This window comes from Phocoena sinus, chromosome 3 (genome assembly GCF_008692025.1).
Source record: "Phocoena sinus isolate mPhoSin1 chromosome 3, mPhoSin1.pri, whole genome shotgun sequence".
NCBI classification, from domain to species: domain Eukaryota; kingdom Metazoa; phylum Chordata; class Mammalia; order Artiodactyla; family Phocoenidae; genus Phocoena; species Phocoena sinus.
The window spans coordinates 19,266,131-19,292,536 of record NC_045765.1 but is presented as its reverse complement, the minus strand read 5'-3'; the positions used below and the strand labels follow the sequence as shown (position 1 = coordinate 19,292,536).

Genomic DNA, 26,406 nt, shown 5'->3' with positions numbered 1-26,406 from the left:
AAGCTACAACTACTGAGCCCGCGTGCCACAATTACTGAAGCCCGTGAGCCTAGAGCTCATGCTCCGCAGCAAGAGAAGCCACCACAATGAGAAGTTCATGCACCACAATGAAGAGTAGCCCACGCTCGCCTCAACTAGAGAAAAGCCCACGCGCAGCAACGATGACCCAGTGCAGCCAAAAGTTAATTAATTAATTAAAAAAAAAAGATATGGAGGAGCTGAGTGGGGAAGAATCAGAACTGAGGCAGCTCATCAAGGCACAACCTCCAGAAGCAATATGCTACAGCCATGTTTATGTCTCTGCACCACTGAGCTCCAGATCCAAGGAATCCAAATGACCAGGCTGGGAACCTGCCCACTGTACATCGGGGGCCACTAATGGGGTGAAATTAGTCCCCCAATGAAATCAGGGTGCTCAAAGAAAAGGTAACATACTGGGTGGCTGAACACATATCCCTTCCCCCATACCTCGATTGGATCACCTACAGGCACTTGGCCAAAATGAATCCAAAAAGAACCTAGGGGGTTGCTAGAACTGTTGGGGAAGAATTGGGGTTCTCAGTTCCCCCGGGGATGGGTGGCTTGTGCCTAGAGCTGTGGGGTCATCCTCGCCACCATTTGGCGGCAAATTTGCCTGAAAATAATGCAAACAGAAGAGAACTGAGTGGAGAGAACAGATAAATGCCTCATTCCATTGCTGGAACACAATTGTGATCACTGCTAAAATCTACCCCTGGGCTTCGCAGTTACATGTGCCAAATGCCTTTGAGCTCAGGCCTATTTGTTCTGAGGTTCTGTCACTTGGAACTCAAAATGCCCCAGCCAACATGATGGTGGAGGATGTTTTTGGAAGACCACCCTAAGCATGGTGGAGAATTTGGACTGGAAACAAAGAACCCAATTAAGAGGCTGATGGACAGTCAGGTTCAGACTCAGCCTAGGTAGCGGGGCCCTCACTAGAGCTCACCTCTGTTCCCTGGGGATGAGCAGGGTCCATGAAAGCCAGGACTATGGATCCAGCACTAGGTTTTCCCTGTGCTACTTCTTACTAGACATGTGATAGTGTGTGCTGGGAACACAGTGGGAAGGGCCGTGAGTTGGGAGTGGGCTATGTATTTGTGAGTTGGAGCCACGTTGGGGTGCCTGCCTGCTCCAGCCCCTGCCCACTGCGTGTGTGCGGTGCCTGTCAGGATGTGGCCAGGGCCTGGACATGTGTGCGTTCTCCGGGTTGAGGTAGGTAGGTAGGTAGGTTCGTTCTCCATCTCAGCTCCTTGGCTGAGCATCCTGTGTGCTCAGCCGACGACGGTGTGCACCGGGTCTGCTAGCGTCTGCCGGGTCCGGACAACCTGTTGCCAGGAGCTGTGCGGCGTGGCGTGGGCATTCCCTGTGCAGGGTGAACCCGGCGCCCTGCCTGCCGAGTCTCGGTGCGGCAGGTGGGTGCCGGGTCCTCAGCCTTTCGCTCCCGGGACAGCATCCTCGGCGGCGACTGACTGGGGGTGGGGGCCCTCTGCCGGCGGCCGCGCGCGCGCGCACGCCGGGCTCGGTACGCGCCGTGTACGCGCCCGTGCGCGCGCCCCGCGGCTCCAGCCCAGCTCTCGGAGCCGCCTTCGCTGCCACAGTCCGTTCCCTGGGGCCGCCGCCGCCTCCCCCGGGTCGCGGGCTCTGTCCGCGGGGCCCGTGCCGCTCGCCCCGAGCCAGGAGGACGAGCTCGAGGAGGATGCCTGGGCCCGTGAGTACCGCGGTGGCGGGCCGGTCGGGTCCGGAGCGCGGGCGGAAGATGGTCCCGGGGCTAAGCCCCTCCCCGCGGGCGGCTCCGCGCCCTGGCCCCAGGTCGCCGCCCCGGACCCTCGCCCCGGCCAGCCCCTCCCCCAGCCCACACCGGAGGAAGGGAGGGAGGCAGGGAGAGAGAGGGAAGGCGCCAGTGAGCCAAGAAGCGGGAGCAGGGCGCAAGCCGCCGCCGGTTCGCTTGGAAACGGTTGCCACAGCAACCGGGTTGCGCTCCCCGGCAACGCGGCTGCAGGGCGGCGACCCCCTATCCCCGCCCCCACGAGGGGCCGAAGCCCCGGGGGACTCTCCCTCTCGCGGTGGGGGGAACTTCGACCCTCTGGCCCGTCTGGGTGTTCCTGCCTCCACAGCCGTCGAGGGTGGGGGTGGGGGGCGAGCGGCCCCGTGGGCAGGAGCTGGCTCCCACGTGGCTGCAGTCGTCGCAGCAGGGCTCCTGGGGTGGCAGCAAACGTGGGGGCGGGCCAGCCCCTGGGCCAGCCACGGGAGGAGGAGGCATGGGTCCGGGGTCTGTGCCCGTCACCCCAAACCCAAACCCCACCACCGCCACCCCCGCCAGCGAAATGGCCTGACCCGAGTTGGGCGCCCCAAAGGTGATGGTCCCTACCAGGGGAGATGAAAGACGCTCGCATCCCTCCTCCTCACGGCCAGAGCATGTGCCACACCGTGGCTTGGGCCCGCGGTGGGTCTCTGCTCCTCTTCTCAAGCCACCATTCTCCGGGAAGGGGTGGAAGGAGCGTGGGCAGTAGCAGAGGAAAGGACACTGCTGACCCAGGGAAGCTGAATCCCAGGCCAAAGAGAAGCACCCGACCCCCTGTCTGGATCACAAGTGTCCCTTTCTTGTCTGAGCACAAAGCCCAGACTGTGCTGGGTGGCATGCAGGTTGGCCGACAGGCAGGCCAGCGCCACATGGAGATGTCCTATCTTCCAGGGGAGCTCCTCTGAGAGGAGAATGGCCGCTGAGTCAGAGGAAATGACCTCTGGCTCCCCTCCCAACCTCCCCTCAGTGGATAGCGTGCTGAGGGAGAGAAATGGCCCTCCTGCCATCTCTCCCGGGCCTGACTCAGCAGATGCCAGCCCCAACCGCAGGCCTTGGACCCAGCATCCCAGTGACCACAACCACCCTTGGGTTTCCTTTCCCATCCAGGGAGGTCTCCTGGGTACCAGAGGTGACCATTACCTGGGCATGTGAGGCCTTGACATAGATGCCCTTAGATGGGTGGTATCCTAAGTCAGGCCTGAGTCTCCCACAGGCAGGAGTGCCTTTGGAATTACTCACAGGCTCCTTTCATTCTGTTCCTGCTGTGTGAGACCTGTGCTGAGCATTCTGCATCCATGATCTCCTAGTGCTTACAACATTGTGCAAGGTAAGTTTATTATCCCCATTTTAGAGATGATGACTCCAAGGCTCAGGGAGGTAAAATGACTTGCTCAAGGTTGTACAGCTAATAAGTGGTGGAGCTAGGTTTCCAGTGCAGGTTTCTCTGCCGGCATGGCCCCTCTTTGCTATGGTATTGCTACATGCTATCTCTTGTGAGCCAGGCGGAAAAGAACTGTAGAGCCTTCTAGAGGAGCATTCTTAACCTTCTTCTGCATTCCTCCAGTGAGGCAATTCCCTATGTCTTTTAGGCCTTGGCACACCTTTCCTTCTTCCAGCAAAAGCAGCCAGATTCTTGCCCCCAGATGCTCTGTAGGACCGTGCTATGGCTGGGTTGCCTCCTTTCCTCCCTCCTTCCATTTTCTCTCTCTGAGGGAAGCTGAGCAGTGAGGGCTACCTCAGTCCCCCGGGAAACCCCCAAGGCCCTATTCCTTGGTTTGTGGGCTCTGTGGCCTGGTCAGCTTGCAGCCCTGGCTGTAGCAGAAGGAATTTAGCAATGATGGGCCCATGCACTGCTGGCCCCTATGGGTGCTCAGTCTAGCTCAGGGGCTAGAAACCCAAATGCCTTCAAGGCCCAGGTGGACTAGGGCACTAATCAGCTGCAGTCTGTGTCACCATCTGAGAATGTGGACTTGGTATGACAAGGTTGTCCAGTTTTCAAGTTGACCCAGAAATTTATGTTAAATCTCCTGGTTTTTAAATCTTGGCAACTAATCATATTTTTCAAAAATGATTATGGGCCAACAAAACATGTCCATGAACTGTGTCCAGCCTGAGAGTCACAAGGCTGAGATCTCTAGTCCAAGGGAAAGTGATGGCAGTTTTTGCTAGACCATCTCCAGGCTTGTGTAGATGTAGTTCCATGGGCCAGTTTCCACATTTGAGCCTCTTGAGGCTGCAAGGTGCTGGCATTTGGTTTGTCAAGTGCAGCTGTATATGCTGGTGTATTTTCACATCCCCCATCGGTTCTGCTCCTACCTTGGCACTGCCAGGCAGGTCTCATTGTCTCTGTCATACAGGTGAAGAAACTTCAGCTCAGGCATGGGAATAGCTGGGATGGGATTACACAGCCTGGGCAGGGTATAAGTAGGATTTGAACCCAGGGCTCCCTGCTCAGTGCTCTGCGTGTTCACCAGGCTGCCCCTCAAAAGAGGGTACAATCACCTCCGCTTCCCCCCCCGCCACAACCCCCGAGGTGTGGCCAACTCCCTTGGAGGGGCAGATCTGAGTACAGTAGACACCAGCCCACTAGGGCCCCAATCTCTGTTGTACTGTTTGCAGTTTCGCAAGCCCTGGGTTCCTGGCATTGTGCTGAGGTTGGATCACAGAGATGCTGCCTGCAGGTGAGGGTGTCAAGCCAGTACCTTGGCCTCGCTGGAAATGAGGTTCTGGCCAGCTCCGCGCCTGGCCGACTGTGGCAGGTGGGACAGTTGCCATCATCTCTCTCTGGTTTCAGTTCATTTGTCTTGGTGTGGGAGGAGTGTAAAAATGTCACCAGTGCCTCCCTAAAATGGCCTTCCTGCCAGGACAGTGGGCTTTACAGTGCCCTGGATTTCATAAGCCCACAGGCTATGTGGGCCTGTACAGGCCCCAGCTCCCTGCCTGTAGAGTGGGGATGGCAGCAGCTCCCTCCTCGCTGAGGTAATGAATCTAGAGAGGTTAGCAGGGGGCTTGGCACGTGCAGGGCACGCAGGACAGGTGAGCGGTCACCTTTCCTACCCCACCCTCATTCCACACACCATACTCTCCTCCTCTCCTCTGTCCCCCAGCCTGAATGCCTATTCCTTCACTTGACCAGCAACTCTGGTGTCACATCCACAGCTTCCCCTTGTGACCCAGAGCCCCTGTTGCCTGGGATTCCTTCTTTCCACTCCAGAGCCCCTGGTACACATCTCCACGTAGACTTTTCCTTTTATTCACATAGACGTATGCATCCTCAGCTTGCTTACAAACCTCCCTGTGAGGGCTGAGAGCTGCTTTCTCAGTGACATTTTGGTGAATGGCCAACATTTCCCAGGAATGAACTAGATGCAGACCTAGCTCTTGAGGTATTCCTTGTCAGACAGCTAAAAGACCAAACAGGTAACTGGACACCTCCAGTTACTCCTTCAACAAGTGGTTTTTGAGCTACCGTATGCCAGATGATCAAGGCAGATGCAGCCCTCGTGTTGGACACAGGCCACTACAGAACACTGTGATTGATATCGTTGGACCTCTCATCCAGCCCTGCAGGGTGAGGTAGCTGGAGGCTGACACGTCCAGGGAGGTAACAGGTGAGGCTGAGGAGCACACGCTGGGGCGAGAGCAGCGAGGCTGTGTAGCAGCTGGGTTCAGGAGCAGGCCAGGGGGAAATGGACAGTGTGGAGAGTGGCAGGCCAGGCAGAAGCACAGTGTGGAAGTAGAGAGAGTGGTGGCAAGCACGGTAATGGGGGCCCAGGTGAGAGATGACAGTGACCTGACCCAGCCAGCTGCGGTGGGGGGACAAAAGGAAGTGGACAGATGAAGACACACTATACTGAGGGTTAAAAACAACAGGATTTGGCAGATGGTGTAAACGGTGGGCCCTTTGCTGAGATAAAAGAGCCAGCAGCAGATCTTTGGGGTCTAAGGTTAGGGGGCCGGGGTTCTCCATACAGAGGAGTAATGTGGGAGGTGCCCACAGCAGTGCACCAGGCCCTAGAGTAAGAGATCTGTGTGACCTTGGGGGTCATTTAATCTCTCTGAGCCGAGTGTTCTCATCTGTCAAATGGGCAGAATGCTCACGTAGTTTATAGGGTGACTGAGAACTCTCTGTGGCATCCAGCCCGGGGGCACACACCTCTGCACCCCCAGCTCTGAAACTGTGGACAGCAGTGCTCATGTTTGTTGGGCATCTCCAAGCCCTTTGTATGGATTAGCTCACTCTTCTCCACGGCCACTGACGAGGAAACTGAGACAACATGTCACCCTCCAGCTCTCACTCCCATCCCCTGCTGTGCTCCCAGTGAGTGTGTGGCCTAAGAAAACCCTACAAAGTGATATACTCACAAACTCCACAAATAAACCAAGATGGAATCCTGAAAAACGTCCAAATAACCCGCAAAAAGGTAAGAAAAGAGAATAAGGAAACAAACAGAAAACAAATCATAAAACGGCAGACTTAAGGATGAGTCTGGCCAAAGGCTCTGCTCCCAGCACACAGTTGGAGTTGGTATTTACTAGGGACCAGGCATGCATCTGAAGGGGATGGGGAAGGTGAGTGGCTGTGAGCAAGAGGCAGGGTCTGAGTCTGAAGGGCGCCCCAGACCCGGACAGGAGCATGCACAGGCGTGAGGGGATAAAGGAACAGCCCTTTGGAAAGGCTTTGAGAAGCTTGGCTTGGTCAGGAAGAGCACTTGGAAAAGCCTGAATTAATTCCTTGACATTTATATATTGGGCAACTACTGTGGATTAGATGAGATATTACTGAGCAACTCCTATGGAGCAGCCCTGTGTGGGGGGCGGTCAGAGGGCCAGCTCAGCTGTGAGACCTTAAGCAGACTTCCTCTCTCAGACCCACAGAGGCCAAGTCTGTAAAATTCAGCAATAGTTCCTGCCTCTCAGCTGGAGTTCAGCTAAATTAGAAATAAAAATACCCACCAAGGCTTGTCTACTGTGTGTCAGGCCTTGTTCTGGGCCCCTTCCACACAGAATCTTATGTGATCTTCAACACTGCCTTCTCACTGGGGGTCATGCCTATTTGATAGATGAGACCGGCTGAGAGGCGACAGTGGCACCCAGTGGGTCTTGGGTGTGGCCTGTCCCAGTCCTCCTAATGCCCAGCGAGCTGAGCTGGACCCCTCAGGGCACAGTCCCTGTCCTTTGTTCCTTGTTAACCCTAGAGCTGCCATTCCATCTCTCCTTCATCCTGTAGCCTTTCCCACTGTTGAGCTGAGGACTGGTTGCCAGAAGCACCAAGTTTTGGTAGGAAGGAGTAGGAAGGCGCGTTTTGGCCACAGGCTGGCCAGCCTGGCCAGTGTCCCCACGACTGCCAAATCTCCTGTACTGAGTGCTCACGTGCATTTATTTACATCTCACTCATCACTTAGGGGAAAGTGTTTCAACACAGACTTTGGATTCACACTCAGGCTAAATCCTAGCTCTTCCCCTTATTAGCTGTGTGACCCAGGGCAAGTCACTTCCTTCTCTAAGACTGTCTCATCCATCAAATGGGCATGACCCCCAGTGAGAAGGTGGTGTTGAAGATTGCATTAGATTACTCTGCATGGAAGGGGCCTAGAATGAGGCTTCACACAGTAGACAACCCTTGGCAGGTATTTTTATTTCTAATTCAGCTAAACTCCATCACCTCCAGCCCCAGAAGTGCTCTCCTGACCCAGAGCTGTTCCTACTTTGCAGGCCAAGGAGCCCCCTAGTTAGGGCCAGCTTCCTCAGAGCCCTCCTGAAAATTCCTGTGGGCTCAGGAAAAGGAGAATAACAGATTTAATTAACTCCCAGTGACTGGCAGCATCGTGTTTTTATCTGGGCTGCGTCACCATGGCAGCCTCATGGTGGGGTTGTCGAGGGGGCGGGTGGAGCTATTGTTCCTGCCATTGTGTGTTCTGGAACACAGGCCCAGGAGAAAGGGACTGGCACGGGCACCAATGGCACATGGCACAAAGCAGTCACGGAGTCAGAAAGGAGCCATCTGGGGGAGAAGTGTGGGGTGGCCTGTGTGGCCTGGCTTCCCCCCAGCTTGCTCTCAGACCAGTCTAAGTCAACTTAATGTGGGGTCCCCAGCTTGGGGCTCAGGCTCACTGTGGCCCCCAGAGCTGAATGCATGTGTGCCTTGGTTGGGCATGCTGAGGATGGGGGGTCCACGGGGCTCCTGGAAGAGACCCACAAAGTAGCTCAAGCAGCAGCACTCTCCCACCCCAGGCTAGGGTTTTGTGGCCAGGCTTGGGTTCAAATTATGGAACCGTCAACTGCCATCCACACAGCTAATTGTGTAAAATCTGTAAAACAGGAATAATTTGTTACCCCAAAGGGTTGTATGTGAAAGCCCCTGGGTATAAGGCAGTCAGGAAGGGGTCATTCCTGTTCTGAGGGGATGGTGAACAGTCGCCTGTCCCTCCTCAGTTAGGGCTCCCTCCTACATACCTCTTAGGATGCAAGGTTCCCCTCTCAACCCTGGCTGTGGAGAGGAAATGGAACTAGAGGTGCCCATCTGGAGTGATGTGGAACCAGGTGGTACCGATTACTTGAGCTAATTTTCCTACCCTCTGCAGAGAGGGAAAGGAATTGGGGGAAGAGACATGGCGGCCTGGAGCTAGAAGGGCAGGGCCAAGTGGGGCTGCGCATGGGTAGGAGGCTGAGGAAGCGGAGACGGAGCTGGGATTCAGCGAGCGGAGGCGCCTAGAGTAAAGGAAAAGAGGGAACGGCCCACGCTCGGCGGCGGCGCGTTGGGCTCAGACAAAGGCGGGTAGCACGCAGTAGCCGCGGGAACCACCCGCCCGATCCCCCCCTACAAGAGCTGAGACAAGCAGGAAGCCGCGGTGCGGTCCAGAATGTTACACGCTTTGGACATCCAGGGTTGGGAGCGGATACAAGGCCTAGGGCGCCAGGAGCTGCCAGGTGTGTATGCATAGGGCTGAAGCTGGGCACCGGCGGGCTGCTTTGGGGGCCTAGGAGGTGGACCACCTTTTCTCCGCCGCAATACAACTGCGCCATGGCTCCCCTTCGGCGCCCTGGGAGTCTGCCTATGGGCCTCTCAAGCCCTTTCGGAGCTGGGGTACCCTGCACCCCGGGGATGCGGATGGCGAATCTCCGTTCGCACTGAGGACGAACCTGGCATTCGCGCGCCCCCTGCTGGCCTGCCTGGAGTCACCTCGGCTGGGAGGTGGCGGCGGCCGGGTCTCAGATACGGGAAAGCCCTACGGGGGAAACCTCTGAGCGTGACGTCATCCAGGTGACGTCACCGGGCCCCCGCGGAGTGCGGAGGTTCCGTAGAGGAGGCTTCCCCGGGATTGCGCAGGGCACCGGCGCGGGCAGGGAAGTCGTCCGGGGCTACAGCACGCCTTCACCGCGCCCTGTGTCTGTCCCACAGGTCCCGCGCGGCCCCGGGTGAGGCCCGCCAGCGTGCCTGTCGGCGCCATGGGAAGAAGCGGGCGCCGCTGCTGCTGCCCCCTGCTTGCGCGCGCACGACTTGAACCCAGCTGCGGGCAGCCCCCGGCCGCGGGTCCCCGAGTGACGCTGGAGGCATCTGGGAGCTTGGCGCGGGCCCGGGGCCACGTCGAGGAGCCCATTGTCCAGTGAAACAGCCGAGGACCCGCCGCCCGCGCCGCCGCCATGGTTATGTCCCAGGGCACCTACACGTTCCTCACGTGCTTTGCCGGTTTCTGGCTCATCTGGGGTCTCATCGTCCTACTCTGCTGCTTCTGCAGCTTCCTGCGCCGCCGCCTCAAACGGCGCCAGGAGGAGCGGCTGCGTGAGCAGAATCTGCGCGCGCTTGAGCTGGAGCCCCTTGAGCTCGAGGGCAGCCAGGCCGGGAGCCCCCCTGGCCTGGCGCCCCCGCCACCACCTCACCGCGGCCGTCTCGAGGCGCCGGCGCACGCCCACCAGCATGTGCACGTGCATCCGATGCTGCACCACGGGCCCGCGCAGCCGCACGCGCACCCGCACGCACACCACCACGCGCTTCCGCACCCACCGCCGCAGCACCTATCAGTACCGCCGCGGCCGTGGAGCTACCCGCGCCAAGGTATGTACCGACCTCCGCCAGAGGGCAGCCTGGGTCACTAGGGTGGGCGAGGCCTCGAAAGGGGGCGGGCTCGCTGCTTACCCGCGGGGCTTCCATAGACAGCCTCCTTGAGAAGCTAGGAGGAGGGAGCGGGCTGGGTCTGGGGTTGGCGGCTGGCCAAGGCCTCTGCGGGAGGCTGAGGACGGAGAGCCTCACGTCCTCGGACCGCTTCCCACTTTGCAGCGGAATCGGACACGTCCAAGCCACCGTGCTACGAAGAGGCGGTGCTGATGGCCGAGCCGCCGCCGCCCTACAGCGAGGTGCTCACGGACACGCGCGGCCTCTATCGCAAGATTGTCACGCCCTTTCTGAGCCGCCGCGACAGCGCGGAGAAACAGGAGCAGCCGCCGCCCAGCTACAAGCCGCTCTTCCTGGACCGGGGCTACACGTCGGCGCTGCACCTGCCCAGTGCCCCGCGGCCCGCGCCGCCCTGCCCTGCGCTCTGCCTGCAGGCGGACCGCAGCCGTCGGGTCTTCCCCAGCTGGACCGACTCAGAGCTCAGCAGCCGAGAGCCACTGGAGCACGGAGCTTGGCGCCTGCCGGTCTCCATCCCCTTGTTCGGGAGGACTACAGCCGTATAGAGGGCGCCCGGCGTCCCGGGCCCCACCCGCGGACTCCTGGCCTGATTGCGGGGCTTTTTAAACGCTTCCCTTGGACTGCGGGGGTGGGGGGTGGGGGTGGGGCGGGGCGGGAGGGAGGGATTTCTTACCCTGTTTGTTACATTTTGAGGATAATAAAGGTGTGTGATCTGGTTTGGTACAAGCGGAGGGGGCACCCACTGCTTGCACCCAAGGTTCTGGCGGCCAGGTGTGCCCGGCCTTATCGGGACCGAACCTTGTTGCGCCTTTCAGCTACAAACCGGCCTGAGGGTGTAGAACTAAACCTGAGGTCTGCCTGCTTCAAACCACTGGCCGGTTCCCCAGGGAGCCTCATACCCCACCTTCCTTGCCCTTGAGGTCTTGGCGAGGGCGCCCCCGGCAGCCTTGGAAGTGGGAAGAGTTGGGACTGGGGTCGTGGCAGGCGGTCCACCCCAGATCAGCCCCTGGAGGCCCGGAGCAGCAGGCCCGAAGGGATCTGGATTTCTTTATTAACAGACATGAGCACGACCTGTTACAGAAGTTTGTGCTTTCCAAAAAACAGTTACTGAACGTGAAAAAGGAACCCAAGCAAAGAGGGAGGAGGTGGAAAGGGGCCACCCATAGCCCTGACCTGAATCACGCCTAGGGCCTCCAGCCTGGGACCTGCCCAGCAGGAGGGGGCAGGAAAGGGCCAGGAAGCTGAGAGGCCCCAGCTGGGCCTGCTACTTCCTTCGGACCAGGTTGGGAGGGGGTCAAGAGAAGGGGGGAGGGGGCGGGTCCCAGGGAACCAGAGCCCACGAGCCATTTATTGCCATGTTTTAAAATTCGTGCAAAATATCTGAAGCCCTGGACAGAGAATACAAAGTGATATTTTTCCAAGAAACAGAAAACTAGGAAAAGAGGTGGGGGGAACATTTTCCCACCAGAACTTCCCCCCACGCCAGGCCCCAAGCAGGGTGAGGCCTCCACCCCGGCCAGCTGAGTGAGCAGGGAGGACTAAGAGCTACAATCTGGACCGGGTGGGAAGGGGGTGGAATTTGCAACAGCATCTCAACTACCAACGGGAGGAAAACCAGTCAACTGTACAAGTCTCCTATCAACTTTAAAAAAGAGAGAAAAGCTGTAAAAGTAGGGCCCTGTGGGTAGGGAAGCGGCCAAGTCCCCGGCCAGGGCCGGAATCCAGAGTGGGTGCCAGGCGGAGCTGCTGCAAGTGCAGGCACTACGGGCCGTCTGGCCAGAGGCCAGCGCAGGTGGGCGGCCTTGGCGAGGGCAGCCTGAGGGCAAGCATCACCGCTAGTCGCCACCCTCGAAGCCCTCCTCCTCTTCTGGTACCGGGTCTGCATCCCAGCAGGTGATGTCGATTTCTATGGTGTAGGGAAGGGAGGGGAGTTAAGGAGATGGCCCAGCAGATCCATGCCTGTGTCCCTCCCAACCCTGGGGAGCTGTGCCAGCTGTGTGTGTGGTGGGGAGGGGGGCGCTGCCTGTCCACACTTGAACACAGCACCGCCACCCAAATTCTTCTCCATCACCCATCCCAGTACTACCTGGAGGCTTGTTGTAGAACATCGGAGGTGGAGGCTTTGCACACAGCTCTTCCGATTGGGCAAACTCCTCCTCCTGTGATTGGCTGAAATACCCCTCACTGGCCTGTAGGAGAAAAGCTCCATGTCACTGGGTCCCACCCAGCAGGACTAGGGCTGACCTACCAGGCCTGAGCACGTTTCCCCTGCAACCAGCGATTCTATCAGTGGTTGCCAGGCAAACACAGATGCCTGCCTTGGGAATAAAAGCAGAGCTGGCCCAGGGAGGGGGAATGAAATACAGCTTCCCCCCCACCCTCGAACAATGTGGGTCACAGAGAAAGGGGGCAGGGTACTGCTGCAAGCCTAAGGAAGGCAGGGTCAGCCCCCTGCTCCAGCCCTGACCACTTCCCCTCCCATTAGGCAGCCCCAGCCCCACCTGGGTCCCCTCCTTCTGGGTGGTCTCGCCATTGGTCAGCAGCTGGGGCTCTGGCTCCAGCTCCGGCTCCGGCTCCTGATCCAGCTCCTCTAGAGCTGAGGGCAGAGTTGGAGCCTGGGGGGCAGCCAGGGGCTCCCCTTCTACTTCCTCCCCTGGGTCACAGAAGGTGGCTGGTGGCTCAGGCAGCTCATCAAAATTGAGAAGGTTGGCACTGCCTTCACCAGCCGGCGGCAGTGGCTCCTGAGCCACCTCGTCCAGCAGGGGCACTTCTGCCAGAGTGACTTCGGCACCTGAGGGTGGTGTGGGGGCCCTAGGCTCAGCCTGGGGTACGGAGGCCCCTTCCCCATTGCCAGGCCATAGGTCAATGAGGCTGGCAGTGGCAGGAGTGACGGTGTTGGCAACACTGGTGTCAGCAGCGGCAGTGTCGGTTTCAATGGCATCAGCTGCTGGGGTGTCAGCTGCAGAGGCTCCAGCCATGGCAGGCTCTAGAGAGGCAGCCAGGACTGCCTGCTCTGTAGACGCCATGAACATCAAGTCCTCTGTGGGGCTGCCTTGGCCCTGGGGAGGCTCTGGTGCCTGAGGGGACTCCTCCAGCGGGCTGGCCCAGGCCTGAGGGTCTGCTGCTCTGGCTTCCTTGCTGGTTTCTTCACTATCCAGGCCGGGGCTGGGTTCCTGGGTCTCTGTCAAAGCACAGATGGAGGAGACATGTGATCAGCTCCCAGGAAAGGATGCAGGCCCTGGGCAGGCACCCTACAGTACCCTGCCCACCCACTGAGGAGTCCGGGAAAGAAGGCCTCCACTAAGACTTCCATGCAGAGTGCCTTCTAGCACCCACTGGGCCCCACCGCCCCTTTACCTAGTGTCTTTCAACCTCTCAGCAGCCCTGGGAGGAAGGTGCAATCCCCACTCCAGGGAGACACTGAGGTTCAGAGAGGGCAGGTCTGACCAGGGCTCCTCGCTGCCCCAGCCACTTCCAGGGCAGTACAGTCTGGCCCAGATCCCTGGGGGGTTGTTACCATGGCCATTTGGCGTTCCCAGCCCAGGGGCTAGGGCCGTTCACACACCTTGGGCTGCTGGGGGTGGTGGTGGCAGTGGTGGAGGCTGCGAGGACGTGACCTCATCCAGGGCCCGCTCGATCTGCTCAGTGACAGGGGTAGAGGCCATGCTGGAGTCAGATGGGCTCCGGGCAGGGATGGGGGTGGGCACCATCCTCCGGTGGCTGTCCAGGTGGCTGCCTGTGGAACATAAACCCCTAGGCTGGTCAGTAAGGGCCAGGGAGCCAGGTGGAACCAGGATTGTCCACCTTGGGGCCTGACCAGCCCCTCCTCTCTAGAGTCTGGGTCGGGGCTGGGAGCTCCCCAGGCCCCCCAGGGGCCAGACCACAGCTCCAGACCCTATAAGCCAGGCCCCAAAGGGCCAGTGTCCCTTCAGGGCCAGGGGAAAGAGGCAGGCGGTACCTGCTCTGGGGACAAACACCAGAGGTCAGCAGTCAGGCTGGGGGAGTGAGGGCAGGGGGGCTGCTGGGAAGCAGGGGGCCCTCCTTACCCCCCCCCCCCCACGGAGGCCTGGGGTCTGCTACCTACATGGGAGGGAGGAAGAGAGGTTTGGGGTGCGGTGACAGGTGATATAGGGAAAGGGAGTCCGTGGAGGGGAGGAGGAGGAAGAGGAGGAGGAGGAAGGCCCACTGTCCGATGCCTTTATGAAAGGGCAGTACGGACGACCTGCCAAGAGAGACAGACAGAGAGAGAGACAGAGGACGAGAGGGTCAGTCTCCCCCACCCCCACCCCGAGGCCTCATCCACCCCCAAGCTGGCCCTGGATGTCCAAGCTGCCTTCAGCCAGGGCGCACATTCAGCCAAGCTGGGCCAGAGCCTCAAGCCAACAGATGACTCCACCACACCAGCCACACACAGCAAAGAGCCTGATACGCCACAATGCAACCAGCCTCAGGGCAGCCCACGCCTCGGAACAGCCTGCCCCACCCCTGGAACCCTAGCCCAGAGCCAAGCACACAGAAGGGGCAAACAGACCAGCAGACAGGGAGCAGAAGGGGGCTTCAAGGAGAGGTGGAAGCTGCACAGGGAGAATCCAACAGGGAACCCTGGGTACAGGCTCCAGGCTGCTCAAACTCAGGACCAGGGAAAGAGCCCACTCCCCATGCACCCACAGCCCTTCAGATAAGACCTAGTTCAACCCCAGCAGGGTTACTCCTTGCAGCCAGGGGGATGCCTTAGCCCTGGTGTGAAATGCCCAGATGGCTCGAGCACAGCCCATTGCTCAGCCCAGGCCCAACACTGACCCTGCCCGAGCCCTTCTCAGCCCTGCCACCTGGAGGTGGCGGGTGGAAGCACACTCGATGACTGGCCTTGCCTTCTCCAAGGGGTCCTTGGGCAAGGTTTCCCTTCCAAGAAAGGTCCCAAAGAGGCTGAAGGCCAAAACCTGAGGAGTGGGGATTGGGTGGGGGTGGGAGCTGGGACTACCTGGTCGGTGGTTGAAGGGTGAGGGCACATCACAGCTGCCTGCGGAGGCCGATGCAACTCTTTCCTGCTGCTTAAAGAACTCCCGTGGGTTATCAGGACGCTGGGCAATAATGGCTGCTGCCTCCTGGGGGCACATGGAAAGGGTCAGGCCAGGCGGGGCCCGACTGAGGCAGCCCTACCAAACTCAGATGTCTGGTCCCCCTGGCTCTCACCTCTACCTCCGATTCTGACTTCTTCATCTGGGTCTCTTCCTCCTCATCCCGCTGGTCACCCTGGAAACCAAAAGGGAAGGTGTTCTGAGCACCCCACTCCCACAGGAGCTCTTGGCTTTCTTACAGCCCCCATGTTTCCTCCACTATCTGGAACCACTTTCACGACCCAGTCACACAGCACCTTCTATCTGCAAGGTCCTCAGCCACCTCATCTCCAGTCCAGATAGGCCCCTGGGCACCCAGGGCCACCCAGGAGCACTCCCTGATTTGCAGCTAACTTTTCTCGAACCTCCTACCCCAGCACCTAGCCAACCACACCTCCATCACTGCTGCGTGGATCTTGGTATCACGACTAAGGTTTCTTCATTAGTCCCCTGCCTCCTTGTTCTCTTTCCCCCCATTTCTTCTCTACAGACCTGAAAGGATCTTTTCAAAATGTTAATTAGTCGCCATCACTTAAAAATCAGGTTTTCTTACTGAGATCAGGGTCTCCAGTTTCTCTCGAAATGCCAGAAGCCCTGGCAACACAGGCCAGCGTGTCCCAAAGCAGCCATCGACTAGAGCTGCACTGTAGCAGCCCACAGGGCGTGTGTTGTCCAGTTCACCACAGTCCCCACCACTCCCTACTGCCCTTCACATGTCCACTTCACTCGCTGTTTTGAGATTGCAACCACAGGAGTAGAGGTAGGTGGGGCCCCTTTGCTTGGCCCATGTTCCCTTCTCCCTGCCTGATCTAGTCCATCACCTCTCACAACGCTCCCCTCCCACCCTGACTCGCCCACACCCTGTGAGATGCAGGCATAAAGTCCTCAGCATGATGTAGTTGCAGTTCCTGGAACATGCATACAACTTCCCACCTCCGTGCCTTGGCATGGGAGACGAATCTCTCTCCCCAAGTACCCGACCCCCACCCCAGGTCCAGCTCTTCCTGCTTCCGGCCTCAGCTTGGGCACTGCCTCCTTGGGAAGGGGTCCCTGGCCCATTCAGGTCATTTCCTTCCCTGGGTCCCCATGAGGTGTTCCAGGCATACACCGCAGATTACACTGCGTCATAATTTCCTGTTTCTGGATCATCTCCCCACCCTCTGTGGGTAATACAGGATAAGAACTCACTTATGTGTGTGAGTGGCCAACCCAAGGTTCAGTTCATACCTGTTTCCTCAGTTGAACTCATCACACCAAAAGCCTCAAGAGGGTTGTCACCCCAACTGCCACTTTGTGTCTTCCAGAATGAAGTCTAAACTCCTCCTCTGACCTTGCTCTCTCCTCCCAAATTTCCCAGCGGGCTCCAGTCATTGGGGAAGGCTCCTTGCCTTCCCCCCAAAATGTACATCCCACCAGCTTTTGCTGTTACGCTGCCCCTGCCTAGTATAACCTTGCTAGGTTCCTCTGCCTTGTTCAAAAAAAAGGACCAGAGGCAGCTTACCACAAAAACCTTAACTACATAACACTGTGAAAAAAACACTGAAACAAATTAGAGCTTGGGGTTGGAGAGAGACATCAATGCACTAACCATAAAGGTCAATAGCACTGCTATGCCTGAGCATCTTCAGATAAATGGAAGCTCCCCGGCATCCCGGGCAAAAAGGGAACTCACATAAGGAATGCAATTCTTATCAGAAGAGAGAAAGCAGAACAGCTCCTTAAGCCAATGTAAAGCACTTCTAAATGCCAAAGTTTCTCATGTGGGAATTCCCTCAGAGGACCTGAAGTTGCAGGGTAACCACAGTGACCTGCTAAAACACCTACTGCCACTGTCACATGAGCCACACTTGAAGGGCCAGATGAGACTATAAAATAATGATGTGACACTGTAGGCCTTTGCCTGAAACACTGGTAATTGGTGAAGATGAGCAATCAGTTCAGTGGGTTCACTATACTATTCTTTCTACTTTTGTGTACGTATGTGAAATTTTCCATAAAAACAAGCTTTTTTGAAAAGAAATTGCTCTGAATGGATGAACAAAATCTGGTATACACATACAATGGAACATTAACAGCTTTCAAAAGAAAAGACATTCTGACACATGGATAAACCTTGAAGATGTTATGCTAAATGAAATAAGCCAGTCACAAAAGGTAAAATAACGGCGTGATTCCACTCATACAAGGTACTTTGAGTAGTCACATTCTTAAACACAGAAAGCAGAAAGCAGTTGCCAGGGGCTGGGGGAGGGGGCAGTGGGGAGTTAGTGTTTAATGGGTACAGAGATTCAGTATGGGAAGATGAAGAAAATTCCGGAGATAAACAGTGGTGACGGCTGTACAATATAAATACACTTAACACCACGGAACTGTACACTGAAAAATGGTAAAGATGGTACGTTTTATGTTATGTACACTTTGTCACAATTAAAAATAAACTAATTAATCAATTAATTGTAAAAGAGCCTTGTTCATCTTGTTCTCCACCATGTTTCTCACACCGGCACATGGCAGGTGGCAAGGGTTTGCTGAATGAATGAGGCTGCAGCTTACTAACCACACGTCCTCTCCACCCCCAGGGGCTAACGTGAGTGGAATGACCTATGACAGCCATTAATGCCAGTGCCGGCAGGGCTGTCCTGCCAGCTCCCTCCCAGCCTCCTGTGGGTGTGACCTTGGAGTCTGTCTGAGTCCCCGTGGCCCAACGGCTACCCAACACAGTCCCAGTCCAGACGACTATTGCCCACCTCCTGTCCTAAACTCTAACCATGCTCAGCTTTGAATGATCTTAACTATTTCTCAAGTATAAGATTCAATTCAAAGCATGAAGATTTGACTCCACTGTGATTCTGAAGGGGTCAATCATGATGACCCTATGGGCCATCCCAGTGTTTGGAGGTTCAGCCAGTACCCCTGGAACAAGTACCTGTTCTCAAAGAGACACTACACACACTTGTATGTAGATGCTCAGAACTCCAGCCCAGATCCATTCAATGGCTCTGCAGTATTCTTGCCGTGGGGACCAGGCCTCGAGCCCCATATAAGTGCAGGAAGCATGTCTAATCCACCTCGAGCCCCTCAGGCCCTGCTGGGCGGGGGCAGGAGGAGCCTGGTCAGTGAGGGTCTGGGTCAAGGTAGATTTTCTCTTTCGGTCTAGAGTGTTAGCTTCTCCAAGGAGGTCTCTTTCCACAGCCAGGGAACAGAGCCTCACATGATCGGGTACCAGGCCTGACACTGCATGCTACCCCATGCCCATGCAGCGGTACCCAGAATGCCTAGCACTGTCCCCAAGACACTTACTCCCCCCGCAAGAGGCCCAGGAACACGAGGACCATCCTCGCTTCCCTGGGCAGGAGACAGGAACCCCGACTAAGAACTTACAAAGATAGACTGCTCCTTCAACCGCCTCTTGGCCTCCTCTGCTTCTAAAGTCTGTTGTTTCCTCCTGGAATGAGAGGTGCAGGCAAGCCTTCAGGATGGGCCCACGTGGGGCCCACGGCCCGGCACCCCGGGGGTGGGGCGGGGCACACCTGTGCTCCTCGATCTGCTGCTCCCGCTCCCGGTAGCGCCGCTCCCGCTCCTCCTGCTCCTGCCGCTCCTGCTCCATCCGCTCTTGCTCAAACCGGAGTCTCTCATCCAGAGCCTTCTTCCGCTCCTCCTCCTTCCTCAGCTCTTCCTCCTTCTGCAGCACCCCGTGCCAAGGCAGTGCAGGCCCTGAGCCTGGGGCCCGCCCCAGCCCTCCAGCCCATCCCCAACCCAGGGTTCTGAGAACTCAGGGGCTCGCTCTTTCAGTAGGGGAAGCACGTAAGATGGGCCATGCTGTGCAAGCGAGGCCCTTAGGGAGAGAAGGCAGAGCTACCCCATGGGGTCAGGACAGGGAGCGGCAGCTCAGCCTGCAGGCCGGGGTCGGGGTCCACACCTTGGCCTGCTCCCAGAACTGCTCGCGGTTAATCCGCTTCATCTCCACAGCTGCGTCGGTCTTCTGATAGGTGGTGCCCTGCAGAGTCAAGCGGCCTGGCGTGAGCGCAGCCCACAGGCCGAGCGCTCAGGAGCCCCCACACGCAAAGGGTGAGGACTGAGAGGAACCGGACGGCGGAGCCCTGGGCAGGGCCAGCCTGCCCGGGGCGCACACTGACCACCGGCTCGGCGTTCTCATCCTCACGCAGCCGCAGTCGGTGCAGCACGGGGCTGGAAAGCCGTGCCAGCCCGTTGGAGAGCCGCTGCCCGATGGCGCCCGCATCTATGTCTTCCACACTGCTGGCGTTCACGACCACATCGACGCCCTGCAGCAGGAAGAAGGCGTGTTCAGGCGGCAGGGCTCCCTCCCATCACCGCCCGCATAAGCCCTGACCCTGCTCGCACCTGGAAGAACTCGGCCACCTTAGCCACGTGGCTGGCACAAGCACATTTGCGGGCATCAGGCACATCTTCGCCAACCTGCAAAGTACCCAGCGAAAGGGGGTGTCGGGAAAGGACAAGAGTTGGCGGCAGGCTGAGGCCCAGGGCTCTCTTCCCGGGACTAGTGGGGTTCTCTCCAGCAGTGTCAGTGAGTGGAGTGGGACGGAGGATAACCGTTCTTGGGCCTTCGGCTCCCTTCCCCAGCCCATAGCTGCATACCCAGTTGATGAGCACGTATTTCGGCAGGGCAGCCTGGGAGTCCTTGACGCTGCAGAAGCCATACATCACCTTCTGGTTCTCAAAGTGGCCAGAGAGCTCCTGCAAGCCCCCATCTGGGGGAATCAGGAGGGTGTCAGGCACCATCTCCTGAATCCCTCCCCCACAAAGGGCCTGGAACCCAAAGCAAAGACTCTTCCTGTGGGCTCTGCAGGCACCGCCAGAGATCTGGAAGTCCCAGAGTTCTGTGTTGGTGTGAAAGAGGCAGCAGGCAGGTGTGAGCTTTGCCTCTGAATCCCCCAGGACCTTGGGGAAGAAGTGAGGAAGTGTTCTTCACACATCAAGTCTCACGCGGGGCTGGCACCCACTGAGGTAAAATAAAACCTTTTAGGGCTCTCAAGAAAGTGGGGTGATCTGGGCCATCCCTGCCAGGCCCGTTCCCGCCTAGCTGTGTGACTTCGGGCAAGTCACTCTCCCTCTCTGAGGCTCAGTCTTCTCATAATCAAACAGGAAACAAGTCTCCCTCCCTCCCCACCCTGGGGATCTTAGGGATAACCACAGGAAGGACACTTGGCCAGACAAGTGTGGGTCTGCTGGATGAAGGCAGCGAGGTGGCCTGGAGCCAGGCGGGTGGGGAAGAAAACAACCAGAGGAGCAAGCGGAGAGGAAGGCAAAGGAATGGCTGGAATTCTTACCTCCTGACGCTGCAAGCTTGAGGTCATCTGAGCCATCCTCATATGTGTACAGAGCCCTGGGGAGAGGGAGGGGTGGCTGGGAGAACTGGCAGGGCCCAGGCAGCCAATTTTGGGTGGAGACGGCTCTCGGGGGGGTAGGAGGGATACAGAGGGGGCAGGACAGGAGGGGGGTTCCAGCCCAGCACTTAAGCCTTGTCACCATGACAACAATGGCTAAGCACCATTTCAGGCTGGAACCCAGTGAGGGACAGTCTGGGATCTGATGGAGGGGGACTGGGTCAGGTGGGGAGCAAGCAGTGGGGAAGAAATCGCTGCCCAGTCGCTTGCTTCCAGTGAGCCAGTGTGCTGCGTCCTCGGAGCCCTGGCCCTAGCAGCCTGCAACCCAGCCAGCGGTGTGAGATGGAGATTCCAAGGCGACGGTTCCTTGGTTACCGTTCCCTGGCTACCGCTCCTCATCCCCATTGGCCGTTGCCAGGAACCTACCTGGCGCGTGCCTCGGTACCCACTGCCCCTCCCCCCACACCGAGGGGGATGGGGAGAGAGAACCTGGTGCTGTTCAGCTCTGGGCATCCCCTGGTAACTATGGCAACCCAGCAATTGGCACGCGACCGGCCCACCCCAGCTGCATTCTCCTGAACACAAAGGACCCCAAGGGGACACGCCCTCAGTCTCAATCTCAGTCTCTCTGAAATGGGGATGAGGTCACCATGGTCACTCCTGCCTGGACTCTGGCCCCTGGGTGAATGTGCTCTCCTAGCCTTCCAGCCCTAGGTCTCCTCCGCCCTAGCTGAGGCTCTGGCCTCTTGGGACTGCTGGCCTTGCCTTCCCTCTCAGCTTTGGCAGAAAGCTGACCTAGCCGCCTTCCTCCTTCCTCCTCCTCCCTAGCTTTTTCTACACAGGTAGCAGTGGCACAGCATCCATTTCACAGAAGGGAAGACAGAGACAGCTCCTCCCCAGGACCCACTTGGAGGACAGGCTTGGGGCCAGGAATAAAGGTCATGTACCGGAGGTGCAGGAGGCTCAGCCCCTCCCCCAAGCTCCCCTTTCCTTACTGCCAAGGTAGGGGGCTAGGAGGAGAGGAAGCAGGAGCACCAGGGAGATGCAGAAGAGAAAGCGAGCAGGGAGAGGAGGCAGACAGAGAAGACAAGAGAAGGGAGGGAAGTGAAGGGATGAAGAGAAAATGAAGGAGCAAGGGAAATGGGAGGGAAGGAAAGAGGGAGGAAGGGAGAGAGGGAGGAGGGTGGAGGGCGGAGCAAGGAGGGAGCAGGGAGGGCCTGGTCCAGGCCCAGCCCCATGAGGTCAGCACAAGTCACTGCCAGAGCCAAATGGGCCCCCAGCCCCCTGCTTCTCGGGATCCCTCCCTCCTGAAAGGGACACAGGTGGGCTGTGGGGCCGGGAGCTCCTGGTCCAACTGTTGCCCAGGCTACAGTCCTGGCAGCTGCTTCTCAACACAGCTGTCCCACCACCTGTCTGGCTGCCCTAACCCACCACTGGGAACAAAAGGCCCTTAGAGAAGCAGGGTCTTACCTTCTCCATTCCACAGATGAGAAACTGAGGCAGAACTCCAAGACCCTGGTTCCCAGACACTGCTCTGGCCATCACACCTCCCTGGGGTGACTTGTCAGCCTCTCCTAGGCTCTCTGAGGGACCCTGGCTCCTCCCAGGAACCTGCCCCTTCCATTCTTTACTCCTTGCCTACCCACCTGCAGCCACCTTTCCTGCTGCAGCCCTGGCCCTTACCTGGTGGAAACCATAGTTAAGTTCAAAGGTTTCAGCAGGCCTTCAACCCTGAGCTCCGCCCACCTGCCTTTCCAACCAGACCTCCGTATCCATACCATACACTCGGGTCACATTGGATGACTCCCTGATTCCCAGCACAGTTCTGGATATTTCCCAACCTGGAGCCTCTGCATGTGTGGTTCCCTTCACAGGGAGGCCAGACCTGTTTCTCCACCCCATGCCCATCCCGGACTGAAATCTCTCAGGGACCCAATGCCAGCTCCCATGAAGCCCTGCCCTGCGCTGCACCTCCCCAAAGCGCTTACCACACTCCAGCAGGGACAGGAAGAGGCACCTGAGCCTGCCCCAGTGCTCACTAGACCACCAGTGCTTCTCAAACACATTCGAGGTGGCCTGAGCCTTGGGTGGGTGGGAGCTGGTGAAACTGCAAGGAATCAGGATGGAGCGGGGCAGGAATCTACACCACCTCCAACCCCTGGAGACAGACACTGTCCTGAACTATAAGCTTCGTGAAGGTGGGACCATCTTGGCCAGAGAAAGTGGACTGGGGTGAGGTGGGAGCTGGAATGTAGCAGCTCCAGGGAGATCCTGGGGTCAGCTGAGGATGGGGGGCTCAGGGCAGGTGGATTCTTCAGGACAATCACACTCTCAGGATATCAGAACTGGAAGGGCCTCGGGTATCCCAGGTATGGTTGAGCCCAATCCCCTTTTCCTCTTTTCAAGAGGACCAGAGAGGAGCAGAGACTTGGTGTGACTATGTATAGCAAGTCGGATCACATCCAGGACAACACTAGTTCTTTTCACTACACAGTCTGACTTCCTGGGTCCCCTGCTGCCAGCATCAGGGCAGCGGTCCATTTCAGAGCGAGCCACCTAGGAGTGAACTCCCCCACCCCTACTCCCCACTCAGAGGCAAGGTAAGGGAGGGAAGTGCCAAGCCCCGTTTGCCCAGACAGCAATTTTACCCAAGACGCCCTCCTCCAGCCTCTGAGTACAGGGTCTGCCCCTGAGTCTTGAGACTCCACTGTACCCCTGTGGAGTTCTGTGCTAGGTGCTGGGGGCCCTCATGTCCCCTTCTGCAGGGTGATCCTCACATCCTTTCTACCAAATGTTTATCTGGGCCATTGGGAGTGAGCAAATGTATGTATGTATGACGGTGCATGTGTACATCTGTGTGTGTCCCACACACAACGCAGATTGGGGTGGGGGAGGGGTGAGGCACGCCAGTGATGAATAACTCACTTTGGCCACATGGATGCTGCTGGGTGGTGGGAGCCCAGGCCTCTGCTGAGCAGGATGTGGGCCAGGAGTGGCTGTGGGAGCTCTGCCTTTGGGAAGGTAGGGGTAAATGGGGTGGTGGCAGGCAGCACCCCCAGACTGGAGGGCAAGGGTTCTGAGGTGGGCTGTGCCTCTCTCCAGGCATGGCCCATATCCCAAGGCCAGCTCCTCCACCAGGCCAAGCCGGCCACTTGCCCTGAACTCCTCCCATGATCTCAGTCCCCATGGGGCAGGGCTGGGACAACGGATGGGCCGCTTGCCCGCTTAGCCTGTGCTGGCCTCTCCTGCGACTGACCCGCAGGACACGAGAGCTTGCTTGTCTCCCGCGTCCATCCCTCCAGGCCTGGCCGCCCGCCAGTGCTGCAGTACTGTGGCATGGATGCCTGGCCATCTTGTCCCCTCCTCCAGCCCCCAGGTCAGTGTCCTCCCAGCATGAGGGTGAGGCCAGCCCAAGTGAGGTCCCTCAGACCTGCCTTCACTTTGTGTTTCCTGCCTGCCAAGGAGAGAAGAGCCCTAGGGAACAGAATGGGCATCTGCCCCAGGAGAAGAGTATCTTGGGAGAATGATGATTCCTGAATGGGGCAGTGTGAAACCCCCTGGCTTTCCTGCCACCCTGGGGACTCCAGTCCCAGAGCAGGTGGTCCAACCCCTCCCACAGCCTAGGGGGAGACAACAGCTGGGGAGGGGAGGAGAGGGCAGCCCAGCTCCTCCCCCACAGAGGAGCTGAGAGCCCCTTGCCCCTGGGCCACCGGGCTAGGGGCTCAGTGGATCCACTCACCCCCTCATCCTTCTCTGGGAACTCCCTGCAGAGTGGTGCGCCTGGGGGCTTCCTCCCAGGGACCCCACCTGGCTCCCTAGGCAGGCAGTTCAGTTCCTTTGGCATGTCCCAGCCCAGCTGCCTACTCCCTGCAATCCCCTTGGCATCGAGGAGAGCACTTATCCTTGCCTCCGCCTCGACCCCTCAGGGGAACAGGAGTCACTTGGCGGTGGCCCTGTGGCAATGAACGTCTTTCCATCACACCCCAACTCCGAGAGGCCCCCCGGTGGGCGGGGCGCCCCGGCCCCCAGCCCGCTCTGCTCCTCCCCCGCCCTAGCTTTCCTTTGTGCTGTGGCCGGGGCCGGGTTGGGCCGGGTAGGCTGCGCTGGCTCTGCTAGCTCGGTCCCTGCCCCGTCCTCGCCCGCTCAAAGGTGGCAAAGGTGCCCTTGGCCGCCCATGCACACCTGTCCGCCCGGCCCGAGGCAAAGGGGAGGGGGCGGGCGATGGGCTTCCACAAGGCCGGGAGGCCCCGGGCCACACATCTGCACCCTGCGTCTCTCCAGCCCGCGTCCGGCCACCGTTCCCACCGCGCGGCTGGGGCCGCCTCCGGGCGCTTGGGGTCCGCCGGTGCCCCGCCTGGCCCGGCCCGGCCCCTCCCCCGGCGCGCACAAAAGCAGCCCCTCCCTGGCCCTCCCGGGCCGCTGCACCATTTCGGGGTCTCCCCCTCCCTCCCGGCTGCGGGGCGACTGGGCCGGGTGGAAACAAAGGCGCGGCGGCGCGGGGACAAAGGGGCTGGGGGGCGGGGGCGGGGGCTCACCAGTCGGCCGCGCTCTCCTCCCGAATCACCTCCTCGTACGCCGCCAGCAGCTCCAGGCGGTGGCCGCTGAAGCTGACGCCGGCCATGCTGCGGGCCGGACCGAGGCCGAACGGACAGACGCACGGACGGACGGAGAAGGAGGGAGGGAAAGAGGGACTCGCCGCGCCGCCGCCGCCTCGGAGCCTCTGCAGCGTTGCGAGCCGAGCGAGCCAGCGGCCGGGGGAGGGGAGCCGGCCGGCGGGGGGCGGGGGGCGCTGGCTCCGCCCGGCTCGCTCACTCCGCGCGCTCGGTCCTAGCGCCGCCCCGACCCGGCCGGGGGGAGGCCCGCCCCCCCTTCCCGGCCTGCCCCGGGGCGCCCCCACGCCCCTCGCCGTCAGTCCCTGCACCCCGCGCCCGGGCGGGTATACCCATCTGCACGGGGCCATTCTTCCCGTGTCCCAAATTCTCACCTGTGGTGTCCCCAGCCACAAACCTAGCCCCGTCCCCACCTTTCCAATCCCTATCCAGGCCCAGCTTCATCCCTCTCCTTCCCAGCTCCCGGTCCCAATCCCAAATCCACTCCATTCCAACCCGGCCCAGCCCCACTCCGTCCTTAATTTATCTCCACCCAGCCTCACCCCTATCCCTGGTCCATCCCAACCTCCAGCCCCAACCCAGTTCCTGTGCCAGCCACCCCTGGCCCATCTGCAGCCCATCCCCACCTCTGAAAGGCCCATTCCTAGTCCATCCCCATCACTGTCCACTGCTGTCTTCATCCCCAAATCCAGCCCATTTCTTTCCCCTCCCAGCTCCAGCCCCACTCCCAACCCCATGCTTAGCACACACCCACTACCCATTCATCAGACCCCATCCCTAGCTGCACCCTCCTCTTTCCAACCTACCCTATTCCCATTCTGATCCCTGTTCCCAACCACACCCCTCCATCCCTGCCTCCTAGACCATTCTCAGCTCCTTAACCCAACATTGCCAACCTCTACCCCATCCCTGCCCTACCCTATGCTGAGCACCCCTCCCTTACCAGCTGCCCCCTGAGTCCTCTCAGGTGGGGCCAGACTAGGAGATCCTTTGCCTTCTCTCCCAAGCCTCAGGCCTCCCAGAGGAATCTAACCCCAGACTCTCAGGGCAGGGCTCCTCCAAGGACACTCCAGGGCCAGCTTCCTGGCACCTTAATTTCCCAAAGCTCTGAACACAGAAAACACTGGGGCCTAAGAGGAGTCCCTCGAGGGGAAGTGGACACCACTGCCAGGGCCTCCTGGAGCATCTCTGCTCCTGTCTGAGCTGGAATCCTGAAACCCTCTGCAGCTCTCAGAAGCCTTTACCACCACCTACAAAGCCTCCCACCCCTGTCCTCCCAGAGGAGGTGACAGAACCTGAGCAAACTTTACCTGGTCCAATCTGGGAGGTGGTGGGGCTGGGCCTCTGAGTTCTGAGTTGG

At 59.0% G+C, this 26,406-nt stretch overlaps 2 protein-coding genes across 8 annotated transcripts; one reads left to right on the top strand and one right to left on the bottom strand.

The window, feature by feature from the left end:
• Window positions 1-93: 93 nt before the first annotated feature.
• Window positions 94-10,679, top strand: PRR7 (proline rich 7, synaptic). Of its 6 annotated transcripts, XM_032625611.1 has the most exons (4): window positions 1,741-3,149; window positions 4,442-4,503; window positions 9,225-9,878; window positions 10,101-10,679. In XM_032625611.1, exons 3-4 carry the CDS (start codon window positions 9,467-9,469, stop codon window positions 10,496-10,498), a joined length of 810 nt encoding a protein of 269 aa, XP_032481502.1. In that variant the 5' UTR covers window positions 1,741-3,149; window positions 4,442-4,503; window positions 9,225-9,466; the 3' UTR covers window positions 10,499-10,679. The 6 variants fall into 6 exon arrangements, with proteins under 6 accessions (XP_032481501.1, XP_032481502.1, XP_032481503.1 ...); XM_032625610.1 differs by lacking the exons at window positions 1,741-3,149; window positions 4,442-4,503 and adding an exon at window positions 94-1,729 and having other exon boundaries at window positions 10,101-10,676; XM_032625612.1 differs by lacking the exon at window positions 4,442-4,503.
• A 302-nt stretch (window positions 10,680-10,981) lies between these two features.
• DBN1 (drebrin 1) lies at window positions 10,982-25,275 on the bottom strand. Of its 2 annotated transcripts, none has more exons than XM_032628200.1 (14): window positions 24,972-25,275; window positions 20,380-20,435; window positions 19,688-19,800; window positions 19,433-19,507; window positions 19,207-19,353; window positions 18,990-19,067; window positions 18,601-18,752; window positions 18,452-18,515; window positions 15,147-15,206; window positions 14,935-15,058; window positions 13,519-13,689; window positions 12,455-13,134; window positions 12,040-12,142; window positions 10,982-11,859 (listed from the first exon to the last, which is right to left on the bottom strand). In XM_032628200.1, exons 1-14 carry the CDS (start codon window positions 25,055-25,057, stop codon window positions 11,789-11,791), a joined length of 1,980 nt encoding a protein of 659 aa, XP_032484091.1. In that variant the 5' UTR covers window positions 25,058-25,275; the 3' UTR covers window positions 10,982-11,788. The 2 variants fall into 2 exon arrangements, with proteins under 2 accessions (XP_032484091.1, XP_032484092.1); XM_032628201.1 differs by having other exon boundaries at window positions 19,757-19,800; window positions 24,972-25,175.
• Window positions 25,276-26,406: the final 1,131 nt, after the last annotated feature.

Excerpts from the sequence above, each read along its gene's own strand:
- PRR7 (XM_032625612.1), top strand. The coding sequence starts at position 9,467 with ATGGTTATGTCCCAGGGCACCTACACGTTCCTCACGTGCTTTGCCGGT. Across the intron at positions 9,879-10,100 it reads GTGGAGCTACCCGCGCCAAG|CGGAATCGGACACGTCCAAG; the intron begins GTATGTACCGAC and ends CCCACTTTGCAG.
- DBN1 (XM_032628200.1), bottom strand. The coding sequence starts at position 25,057 with ATGGCCGGCGTCAGCTTCAGCGGCCACCGCCTGGAGCTGCTGGCGGCG. Across the intron at positions 19,068-19,206 it reads ATGAGAACGCCGAGCCGGTG|GGCACCACCTATCAGAAGAC; the intron begins GTCAGTGTGCGC and ends TTGACTCTGCAG. Across the intron at positions 12,143-12,454 it reads CCCAGAAGGAGGGGACCCAG|GCCAGTGAGGGGTATTTCAG; the intron begins GTGGGGCTGGGG and ends TTTCTCCTACAG.